General features: G+C 32.3%; 1 protein-coding gene across 3 annotated transcripts; it reads left to right on the top strand.

The window, feature by feature from the left end:
• Positions 1–9,248: 9,248 nt before the first annotated feature.
• Positions 9,249–10,967, top strand: LOC121799401 (transcription factor bHLH87-like). Of its 3 annotated transcripts, none has more exons than XM_042198766.1 (3): positions 9,249–9,337; positions 9,535–9,619; positions 9,703–10,967. In XM_042198766.1, exon 3 carries the CDS (start codon positions 9,713–9,715, stop codon positions 10,748–10,750), a length of 1,038 nt encoding a protein of 345 aa, XP_042054700.1. In that variant the 5' UTR covers positions 9,249–9,337; positions 9,535–9,619; positions 9,703–9,712; the 3' UTR covers positions 10,751–10,967. The 3 variants fall into 3 exon arrangements, with proteins under 3 accessions (XP_042054700.1, XP_042054702.1, XP_042054701.1); XM_042198767.1 differs by having other exon boundaries at positions 9,251–9,337; positions 9,477–9,619; XM_042198768.1 differs by having other exon boundaries at positions 9,249–9,619; positions 9,706–10,967.
• The last annotated feature ends 2,123 nt before the right edge of the window (positions 10,968–13,090 follow it).

Here is a 13,090-nt window from a genome sequence, read left to right on the forward strand (position 1 = left end):
GTAAGGTGGACATCATTCTGCACTAACTATACTATAATTATTTTTTCTTTTTTTTTCACTTAGTTAATCAATTGTGCATTAATTCATTTGTCGTACCCAATGTTCATATTTTTATGGGACGGATGGAGTATTAAATTAATCTGCGTCATAGCCTGCTCTGTCGAGTTAAAACTCCAGTAATTCATTTAGATTGAGAAAAAAATGCAAAAAATAATGGATTTGGATAACATTTTTGTTTCTCCTATAACTTTAATAACTGGCTATTAAAATCGTTTCTCAAATTTCTCAAAGGTCTGAAAAATTCAACGAGAACAAGACCACTAACGAATTTCATCAGCGTTCTCAACGCACTTAGCAAACAATTTAAGCACCTCATCAATTTGAAACATACGTGAGATAACATATTACAAATTTATGATTAGAAAAACGGAATATTACAACATGAGAAAATTGAATAAAATACTAGAGGAGTATTAAAATTCATAAATTTAATGGTTGGTTTTTAAATTGACGTGACAAGACTAAAATTTGTAAATTTTCCCGCACTTTGGACTATTTTGCAAAACATTATGAATTTGGACGCAAAACATTTAAAATTATTAATAAAGTTGGTCCATTCAAAGGAGGCCGAATAAATAAATACCCTCAATTCATGATTACTGGGCCTGAAATAAATACTCAATATGTATTTTTCGGCCCAAAAGAAAAGCAAGTGGGTGGCCCATTTATTTGACGCTTTTCGAATTTCGGTGAACGGTTGGTGGCCTGTGGGCACTTCAAATATTAACTCGCCTTGTATTATAAATATTTTTTTTTCAACAAAAAAATACTCTTTCCATCCACCATTTATATAACTTTGTATATTTGAATTAAAAATACTCTTTCCATCCACCATTTATATAACTTTGTATATTTGAATTTTGCGTTAGAAATGAGCCACTCACCCCTTAAAAGGCCTCATAAGGGGGAGAGTTATCCACACTTATATAGATTAAATGGGATCTTCACCAAGTCGATGTGGGACAGAATTTTTAGAGAATTTAACAGTATACGAATTAGTTGTTTACAAATTTTATTAATGACACCAAAGTGCATATTCTTTGGGAACGGAGAGAATAGTTTATAACTATTTTATTTTAAAAATTTATTGGACCTTTACATTTTATAATTGAATCCTATCATTTTAGTAAATGTGAGTCAAACAAAATTAACTCAAATGGTAAAAGTTATCAAAGTCGTAGGATATCCACAAGTTCCAAACAATATTTGTAAATACTTTTTCTGTCCACGAATAGATTAGTACCCAACAATGTTTATATATACTTGGTGTCATCCAAAAGTATTTGAATCTAACAAACACGTTTTATTTACAAAAATAATTAATCTATCTAAACTAATCTTTAAAAAATAACCAGTCATAGAGTAAATCTCAGTCGTAAACATCATCTAAGTTAAAATATTGTAAATTAGATTAGGCTCTTGAATTTGTCCAACATTGATCAATGTGACTAGCCCATTAGCACGAGTGTAAAGCCTACCTACACTAAACCAGACGAAACAAGAAGAAGAATTGAGAAGAATATTAATCTTAAATAGGCTAGAGTTGGTCGTCCACATTTTGTCAGTGAAAAATTCATCTTTGTGCTTCAATTGTTTATTACATAATAATTAACTATTTAGAATATTTTTTTATTTTATGAGCCCGGCCCCATTCATTTGTAACTTACTCCATAAATGTTGGGGATTGTTTATATCCCAAATTTACTAAGACGAAACCAAGGGACTAGATTTAATTTATTTTTTAAAACACAGCCATAAATACAGTAGATAATGAAGTTCGAAGATAGGGAGCGTGTCTCCTTCATATATTATATTATGCATACTATATAGATATGTCAATTCAAAACAAATGAAATTATGTAGGTAAAACCCAATAGTCTAGTGTTCAAACCTATTTGTTGCTAATAAATTCAAAATCTGGTCCCCAACAACCAACCCACACTCACATCCATCCTTCTAGGGTGTGAGCATGGATTTCGATTCGGATTACGACAAAAATACCATATTATTAGGTCCACACCACACATGTTATACTAAACTACACTTAGATTTATTAACATATAACCAATACAATTTATGTCTAGTATAATATTATGTACTATCTACTAATAAAATCTCAATATTTATAATAGAAATTGTTCTTGGGCAGTGAAATTATTTCATATCACTTTAAAATTTAAAGAGAACGAATTTATTATATTAGTCTCGTGGGCTTCAGATCTAAACCTCATGGATTTAGCTAATGGTATTAGATTGGGTCGCCGATTATGGGGCTTCAGATTTAGTCTCATAGTATCAATCTATCAGAGACGGTCATTTGCTAAAACTTTAACTGATTCAGCTACATATTTGAGGTGAAAAAAAATTATTGATCCTACACTATATTTGGGTTTGAAATTTGTTCCAATTTAATTGAGAACTGAAACTTTAACTAGCCGAGTATATTTAAGCCAAAACGATAATTAGTATATTTGGGTTTAATTATTTTTAGATCCGACAATATATCAGGACTTTCAAATTTGGTCCGGTTTGATAGAGAATTGAAATAAAAATCTAGTTTGATAAAAAAAATCAATCCTTCCAAGGTGCACGTTAAAGGGTTGAGAAAGTGTGTTGAAAAATGAAAGAAACATATATTCCACATTGGTGTAAAGAGAGAACTGAAACAATGTATTTCTATCACATCCAGTGAATCGATATCGATCGGGGATGTCGACTCGAAGTATGATCGAAGTTGGAGTGTTAGTTCTAGAAAAATGTTCGGAAAGGGACGTTTCGTTGGGGAGGAGACATTAGTCCCACAACCGTCTTTTGGCCGGTGGAAGCCGACGCCATTGAATGTGACAAAATTTTCAATGTATATATATTCAAAAATGGACAACCTTATTTGTGACTTGAGTTGAAGTTTTTGTTGCTATTAATGATGGATTAAACTCATAATCACATTTTGACAGTAACTTCTTCATGAGTTATGCCGACAACTGTCTACACGTACCCTTCTGCAATTGGATGATTTCTAGTTGAGCTGGCCACGGAAATAGACCATTTTTCTTGATTTATCATCCCTTCAAAATTTTACACTTATTAGTGTTATTTGTGTTGAGAACATAATGTTTAAATTTTTTTGAGTGGATTATAGCGATAATGAAGAAATTATAGATAATGAATTTAATCCATTTTGAAAATATGAACATGCATATATCAAAATATACTCCCTCTGTCCCACAATAGTTGTCACTCTTTTCCATTTCAGTTCATCCCACAATAATTGTCACACTTCATTTTTACAATATATGGTAAGTAGGTCCACATTCCACTAACTCAGGTCACTCACATTTTATCATAAAACCAATATAAAAAATTAGGTCTTACATTCTACTAACTTTTTCAACCAAATTTTCTTCATATTTCATAAAACGCGTGCCCACAATATGAGTGACAATTATTGTGGGACGGAGAGTATATTTCACTAAAATGCACTAAAGATATACCGATTTATGATAAGTTTTTTAATTAGACAATTCCACTAATAATTACTTCAATAATTTATTCTCTTTTTAAATTTTAGCAATTATGCATTGATAAAACTATTTTTATGGACTAATGTGATAGTAGTTATATAATCATTTTCCAAAGTTCATCTTATCAAAAAGAAAAAACTTTGTATTCCCTCTGTTCCTTGTTAATAGATGCATTTCTTTTCGATATGGAGTTTAAGAATAGTGTATTAAATGGATGGTGAAAAAAGTAAGAGAGAATAAAGTAAGAAAAATGAAGATAGAATAAAGTAAAAAGAAGAACCAAACGTAGAAATGACACAATTAACTTGGAACTTTCAAAAATAGAAAAACGACTTTATTAACATAAACGAAGGGAAGTACAAAATAGAAACTTGGAGTAAAAAATTTGAGCTTTTCAAATTATAACTTTTCTAAAAAGGGATAAACTTTTATGTAAAATCATATACTCGCCTCATCTAAAAAAACAAATCTTCCGATGAAATGCGACCCTCTAGTAATTCAAACGGGACACAATCAAATAAATCAATAATCAATTTTAATGTCGGAAACGGAATGGAAATTAAGCTTAATGGGTCCATTGATTTGTCTCACGAGTTCCACGTGGGCCACCCCATGTCTGAATGGAGTCACCAGCCAATCAAAGGAGGCCACGTGTGAATGAGAGCTTCGCGTTCACGTGTGACGCGTCTAATAATTGGCTAAAGCGGGCCCCACGTAGGGGAAGCTGGCTCAGCCGAGAAGGTGAGCCGTCGGCTTTAATCGGAGAGAACCGGAGGTAGAAAACAGCAGCATTTATTACTGGATTTTGACATACAGCGTAGAAGGGGAGCTGAATCGATGGACCACAGTGGGCCGGCGTCAATTTGGGCCCGAATTAAATCTGACATAGTAATAGTTTTTTTGAAGATTTTAGATTGGTAAAAATTATGTGACATGACTTAAAAAAGAATATGAAAATGATTGCTATATACTAACAGTTATGGTAAGAGTCCTGAGACTACTATCAAGAAGTTAAATACTTGGATAGACTATTAAAACCAATGTTTTAAAAACTGGACCGGCAAGCGAACCGGCGTCATTACTGGTTCACTGGTCGAACCATTGGTTGCACCGGAATACTGTTTATATATATATATTTATTTATTTATTTAGTAGTAAATAATAAAATTTAATTAAATATTTTATCAATAAATATTATAGTATTATACATTTAATAGTATTATTATAGAAAACAAGTCTTGTACTAGTATATTAGAATATTTAATTACGTTAAGTTTAAATACAATAATAAATTATAATACACAATATTAAAAACTAGTATTAAACTCTATGTATACTTATAAACTCCTATATTATAAAACATTAGTAATTGTAAAAGTATAATTAAAATATAAGAAATATATTATAATTAACAATTTCTTAAAAGAATATATAAAATTAAAATGAATTATCTTAAAAGAATATAAAATTAAAAAGAATATATTTTTAGTGAATGATAGAATTTTATTAATTTTTTATCAATAAATATAATTAAATATATAAATTATAGTAGTAGTAAGTTATTGTAAATAAAAAATTTAATATTTATGTATAAAAATAAATAAGTTCATAGTATTATTTTCAAAAAGTAATGCGGCAAAATAATATTATACACAAAGATATATGAATAAACATAAATTAAAAACATATATTTAGTAAATACTCCTAGTATATAATCAAATAGTAGTAAACTTTTAATATAATTAATCACATATTCTTAATATACATATATACGTATTAAACACGAATTATTAGTTTATATAGATGAAATATTTCGCGTTTAACATATGAAAATAACTTATGTTCATATTACTACCAATAATTCCTTGTGGTGTAGTGATAAAATTGTTGGTAAGTTCACCGGAAGGTCTTGAGTTTGACCCCTATCAAGGCCAAAATTTTAGAATAAAATTTTGAAAAGCATTTGAATCGGTTTTCGGTTCCCGGCCAGACCGGTCCGGCCGGCCGGTTTTGGCAGTTCATGGCGGTTGAACATGTCACTGGTTTTATAGTGCTAACCGGACCGGACCACCTACCGGTTCGCGGTTGAACCGGTCGAACCGGCCGGTCCGGTTTTTAAAACATTGATTAAAACCAATTAAATATATAAAACATTTCTCCTTTTAACTAATATATCGATGATACAAGTTACCACAATTATAGAATAAATAAGGAACTCATCTGCCTTTTTATAAAAATTTACTTTACTTGGATTCAACATTTGACATTCTATAGGAACTTTGCTTTATTTGAAATTTTGAGTAATTCTTTGGTCGAGGTCAAACTTTTGTTTTTAATTTATTTGTTGGATCTAAAATGCCATACTATATTAAGAGAAAAGTTATCTTTCTATATCTTCATATTAAAATATTCAATTTCTTTTTCAATTTTATTTAATATACTCAACAACTGTATTTAAAATCATATTTTTATTAAAAAAAAACATGGCCATTTTGAATGGAATTAAGACAATATTAATTATCAATAGAATTTGGAATTAAGAGACAGAGGATATACACAATAGTAACTCTAAACAAATTAAATACTACAACACTGTCTCTTTATGCAATTTTCAGGCAATTTCAAAATAATGTGCAATAACTTTATCTGAATTGATTTGTGTTCATTGGAAGAATTTGACTGTAGATTAGTAATATATTTATGAATTTGTCAAAAATATGGTTGGTATATAAATAGATAGATAACTGTATACAAAGATAATATAGGCGCTGATTTTCAAGCAGTATTTTATTTTGACCACCGAAATTGCACAATTAATTCTGAACATGTAAAACTAATTGCTTTTCTAATACTACTAGATGATAGCATGCCAAACTGTCAAATTCCAAGATATTAACCGACAAATATTGTATAATCGATCCCCTAATTTAATTGTAATGAACATTAAAGACTATTTCCTGAGTTCTATAATAGATGAAGAAGTAAATGGTAAGTAACTTAAAGTAAGATAAACAATAAAGTATAGTATATAATTGAATAAATACTGAAGTAGAATAACGATTTTGATATTTGCTAGTGTAAACAAAAATAACTCGACAACACTAGAATACGATTCCATTACAATGGAACTTAGGTTGTAAATTAGTAATACCTTTGATTAATCCTCTATAATTAGGTCAAGTGGGCTGTTGTTTTTTCTAAATCCCAAGAAAATGAAAGATATAAAATTGATATAGTTTAAAAACTAAAAAAACATGTAAATGAGTTGACACTCTCTAATTGTATTAGAAGATGGATGTTGAAGTGTGACAAAAAAGCAGCTGAAATTGCAATGGCAACCCATTTTGGTGAGCTGTATTGATGGGGTGCATGTGGGGAAACCCCTCTGAATCCAGATGCTCCTTCTCTGAGCTTCTCTATGTCTTCCCTCTCTAGCCACTGTGTGTGTATGTGTGAGAGAGACAGAGACATTGTGTGTATGTGCGTGTGAGAGAGAGATGGATAGGTAAAGAATAAAAACTGAGAAGAATAATAGAGTTGAAATTTAAAGGAGACAAAATCCTAGGAGCAAGTTGGGAGTGATATCTATCTATCTATTTTATCAAATTAAAACACAATTTGTAGTGCCTGCCAAAATCCTTTTTTAATTGTTTGAATCATTACCACTACTCATCACATTCTACTATGATGTTTTTCATTATATCTCTCAAGATTTTTCTGATTTTTTGGGGTTAAATAATGGACTATTATTAGCCCCTAGTTGTATACATAGTAAAAATAAATAAATTATTTACAAAGTCGAGAAGGTATGGTCATCAACATCCCATATGTCATTCTGTAATTTGATTTCGTGTGTAGACAAATGGAAATATGACTATGAGCCTATGATGTCGTAAGGGTTTATGTCATTTTGTAATTTTGAAAAAAAAATGCATTAACTACAATGAAAAGAGATTTTTAGCATTTATCAAGTATGGTCAAAATTCAGTTTCATACCTATATATGTGTGTTATAGTTGAATGTATTCTTATCTTCATATCCACTATTACTTTTAGTTGAGATAGAATTGATCCTAATTAATTATGTCAATATCCTTCACAGAGTAAATGATTTGTGAATTAATATCTAGAACTTTGTTTGATTTATTATAGTTGAGTTGTTATTTCATTTTATGATGCTTTAATGTATAATGCAGTTAACTTATTTTCTAAGAAAAATCAACAAATATAATCTCTATTATTTTATTATTTTTAATAATTTATTGGATTTTTTAAGTATCCATTTAATTTTCTCTTATATTTTGTTCTCTCTTCACTTATCTATACTTTATTTTTTCTGTAACTTAATTCATTAAACGCTCATTACTTAAACTTCGTGCACAAATGAAATGACTCAGCTATGATAAGACGCTAGTAATTGATAACGGAACTTGTCGTCACATTATTATAGCATCCGCAATGGCGGACGTCGACGCGGAATTCTCACGTATTTGGCGGAATTCAGTGGCAGACGTCCGCCATTAGGCCACACACGCGCGGATACGGAATTCGCATGAGGACGTCGCAGGTCCGTGGAATTCCGCGCGGAATTCCGTCCTGACGTCCGCCATTGCGTGGACTGTCATGGAATTCCGCACAGAATTCCGATTTTTGCATTTAAAATAATGTACTTTATTTTTAATTAATTATGTTTTTTTTAAAAATAAAGTGTGTTCATTTTCTCCGTATTCGCGTCGAAATTTTAATTCCGTAAATTATTTAGTTCCGGAAATTGGTTAATTTGTGAATTTGTGAATTTTTTTAATGTGAGAATTCCGCCGGGACATCTGCACCACTGCGGATGCCCTTAGGGCAAACCTTTCGATTAAGCCTATATTGTTCACAAATTAGGCTAGCAGGCAACAGTCGATATCACATTGCAACGACTCATTGAACGAAGCTGTGATGGGCTTGCAAGCGGACCAATCGGCGGTCCGTGGCCCGAAACTCTGCCCCACAATTAAGTCGATTTGGGCCCGGACCAGTCATCTTGAGTGCCCTTATAGCACTAGGACCCACACCTGCCTAGGCTGGGTTTACACACAATTTTAGTGCCAACAATATATAGTTGGTAAATTTTAAATTGTAGAACAAAAATTGTCAGTAGTCCCAATAAGAAGAATAAGAGTACAACCCATGACTATAAAGCTAAAATTACATTATACACTATATTTTAACCAAACTAAATAGTCATACTAAAAAAAACTGAACTCCATTTTACTGCAAATTAGAAAGAAAAAAAAAAACATAATTAAATAATAACTGCAGTTTGTCTGAACCTTTACAGAGCGCATGGCAAAACAGCAGCCCCACTCCATTTAAATATATCAAAAAAATAGTACTTTACAAATTTCAACTATAAATTATACTCCAAAAAGATTACTTTTCATGTTTCCCTCTCTCCAAATATCCCATTCTTTTCATCTGCAAAATCACTTCTTACCACCCACCAAACTGAGCAGAAAAGTCTTACTAATATTTAAAAAAACCATTTGGATCTTCTGTCAAATCACAAATGTCATTTTTCTTAATTCTTTTTTAATTAAAATAATAAGTTAAACTATTCTACTATAAATTCTTCATTCAAAAATAACATGTTTCCAAGTACTGATCAGATTGCAGTGTTGTTTATTAAAATATGAACCCTCTTTTTATTCTTTCTATATAAGCTTGTATTCTTCCATATCAAACCAATTCTTGATTCTACTCCTTTTCAAGGTATGCAATTGATCTCTCCTTTTCCCTAAATTAATCTCTAAATTGATGAATTCTTCTTTATTTTCTCCTTTATTTACTGTTTTTGGCATTATCGCCTTGAGCAGTTACATGAATTTCTGCTTTTGTATCGGTATTGTAGATTTCGACAAAATTTTGCAGCTGAAAACTGACGTTAGCAATGGCTTCTTTTCTTTAAGGTCTTCGCTTTCCTCAATCTATAAGGTGGTTGGAACACTACAATCAATTAATATTTCTCTCCTATATAATCGACTACTCAACCAGGTAAATTTCCCATTATTTCTTGAATTCTTATTCAATAGTTTGATTTTAGTCTCCCTTGCTGAATTTTGTTTTTGTCTTTTTAGAAGAAATCAAATGGATAGTATTGATTGGGGCAATGAGCTTGAACAAAGCTTGATAATGTCTTCCCCAAATCCTCTCTACTACAACAACAATAACAAGATCGAGAGCTCGATTCATCACAAAACCGAGAATATTTTGCCTCAATGGAATTCAGTAAGATCAGGAGCTGGCAGCGGTTGGGCTGTCGTCGTCAATGAAGGAACCACGACGTCGCGGTCCTTCATTGAATGCGGTAGGCCCTCCGCATTCAACACCACTCTTCCTCTTCCTCTTCCTCTTCCTCCTCGAGTCGAAAATGGCATCATCATCAATAATGAATCGAACATTCTCGATGCCGCGGCCGCCTCTTTCGAGTCGTCCCTCGACTGCCTCCTCTCCGCATCCACCGCCACGTCAGCCGATCAGGACGACATCTTCTCCGAGTGCTGGAATTTCGCGAAACCGGATAAAATCATCCCTCGAAATTCCGATGAAATCAGGAGCAATCACAAAAGGAAGCTCGATTTCCACTCCGATCGCAGCGATTTTGAGTCGAAGAAGGCGAGATTCGAGAAAAAACCGCCGTCGTCGAACATCAATTTCCAGCAGGCGAGCACGTCGGCGTCTTCCGGCGGCGGAGACGAGACGGACGCGGAGGCGATCGCGCAGATGAAGGAGATAATCTACCGCGCGGCGGCGTTCCGGCCGGTGGATTTCGGGGCGGAGGCGGCTGAGAAGCCGAAGAGGAAGAACGTGAGGGTGTCGAGCGATCCGCAGACGGTGGCGGCGAGGCAGAGGAGAGAGAGGATAAGTGAGAGGATTAGGGTTTTGCAGAAGCTCGTCCCCGGCGGGAGCAAAATGGACACGGCGTCGATGCTGGATGAGGCGGCGAATTACCTCAAATTCCTCCGATCGCAGGTGATAGCGCTCGAGGCGATGGGGCAGAAGAATCCGGCGGTGAATAATTTTCCGGCGAGTGCGAATTTCGGATTCTCGCCGTTTATTGGCTACTCGTTTGCCATGCAGCAGCAGCCTCAGTTCTCAATCCATCATAATCAATTCAAAAGTTGAGAAAATATTAGTAAATTTTTTTTATTGGTTTCCCCAATTAATTTTCTTGATCTAGGTTATCATGATTAGATCATGATGTTACGTGTTTGGAGAAAAAATGGGTTTTTAATTAATTAACTTGTTAAAGTTGAAGAATCATAATTATGAAGCCATCATTAACCTTGCCTTTTTATTGCTTTTTTACTAGTTTTTACTATATGTATGTGATTAATGATGGTATAATCATGACACCCACAATGCAAATAGAAAGTGGTTTGCAGAAGAACTTTTGTCATATGTAAATGATGTTTTGGATGTATACAATGATGAAATTTCAACTATGGTCTAATTGATTGCCTTTAATTTGTATTATAAAATTAACACTTTTTTTAGCCTTTAATTGGATAAAGTCATTGGGCTATATATGTAACTCGATTTATGTGGAATGTGACATTAGATTAGCCAATTTTGTCAAATACATAATGGAATGTTTTGGTGAGAAAATAACGCAATAAAACGTTACGCGTCCACGTGGTGATTGTGGCATTTGAATTGATTACAAGAACCAAAATTAGATAACGATGGTGGGTCATGTACAATCATTTTTATTCATTTTTGTTAAGGAAAATGAGGTTTCTATTAATCAATTGCAATAGAAATAACCAATATGAAAAATATTATGTTTGATGTTCGGTTTAAAGATAAGGTAGCTAGTTTTATGAGTCTTATCAAGATTCTTCAGACTGGTTAGTACTTAATCTTGGAACAACGACGCATTTTAGAGTCTTTGTATTTTCTCTTGACAAAAGTAATCTTGAGTAATTTGAGGTCAATGTAATCTTGATACTTGATCTCGAAATAATGTTAAGTTTATGAGTTATGGCCTTCCTCCTTGACAAAACTAATCTTGGTAATTTCTGACCAATTCAATTTCAGGCAAGCAAGTTGATTTTAAGTAGTCGGAACACCATTGCTTCAGATATTGAGCCAGATTATTGGACAAGTGTACAAGCCAACAATTTTCCAGAATCATGAACTACTCATGTATCCAAATTACATCTTGCTATCAATGGAATTAAAAGATTCAAATTAAATTAAATAATTTAAAAGGATTACATTTTTGAAAAATTGCCAGAATTATCATGACTAGACTCAATATATACAATTCAAAATATAAAACATACACACACTAAATATTATTATATCTTACTTTATAAAATAATTTTTGATCAAAAATAGTAATCATAACCTAAATGATTAAATACATACAAACCCACATATATACAAGGGTTTAGGGTTAGAAAGTGATAACAACTTTATGCAATTAGGTCAAGAGTACTTTGAATATTATATTAAGGTGTTTTGTACTTAAGTGGCACTTTATCTTGGAGAGATCTTAGTTTGTTTGTATTAAAATAATTAAGACATTAATTTAAGTAATCAAAGTAGCAAACATTCTCTTAATCCTAGTGCATTATTAGTCAGTGGTCCTGTCTCCTTGATTCAATCCAAGGCGTGGCCCTTGCAACTCACCCTTCACTGAACAAATACCTTAATGCTAAGCACATGTTTTATTCTTATTTTTTGTCATTTTTTGAGGTGGTTTTTTGGACTCATCACCCCAACTTGCACGTGCATACATCTACTGTTAGTCACTGTTCATTATGTTTGTGGACACTAGATTAAAATTAGACCATATATTAAAAAATTTCAGTAAAAATAACTGAGATTACTAATGGATTTATCGGCGGACATCATACTGTCACGCATCTACAACCATCGGTGGATTTCCGACTGTACACGCACATTGTTGAGTTAACGAGAGATCTCGTTTACCAACGGACATCGTCCATTGGTAATGTTATTCAATGAACTCATATTCATTTATGGGATTGATATGTTTTACCTATTGATGAAATGTTAAGGTGTTGCATTAATTTGGCATATTTATGGCTAAAGTTGACCATATTAATTTCAATGATATTTTAAAAAACTTTAAAATCTCGTAGTTATTTCAAAGGAACTTAATTAGAAATTCAAAATTCTTTCATGTTGAAACCCTTTTGCATTTTGAGATTCTTTTTATTTGAGCTATAAAAAATTATTTGACACTTACTAAAAGTCAATATTAACATTTGAGGATATGATAAAAGGATGAATTTGCAAGTTTCGTGTTATACATATCCAATTAATTAAAAACTTGTGTGAGTTATTCCTCACAGTAAACTCCAAGAAAGAGTTACTATGTTTTTTGCATATAAATTTTACTTTGTAAAAAATTACTCCTTCCGTCCTGCTATAAATTAATGACGGAATCACATCTAAAAAAAGAGTGTATTTTTTGCATATAAAAAATTACTT

The sequence above is a fragment of the Salvia splendens genome, chromosome 4 (assembly GCF_004379255.2).
Source record: "Salvia splendens isolate huo1 chromosome 4, SspV2, whole genome shotgun sequence".
NCBI lineage: Eukaryota > Viridiplantae > Streptophyta > Magnoliopsida > Lamiales > Lamiaceae > Salvia > Salvia splendens.

What these genes read in the sequence shown, in the direction of transcription:
- LOC121799401 (XM_042198768.1), top strand. Translation starts at nt 9,713, where the DNA reads ATGGATAGTATTGATTGGGGCAATGAGCTTGAACAAAGCTTGATAATG.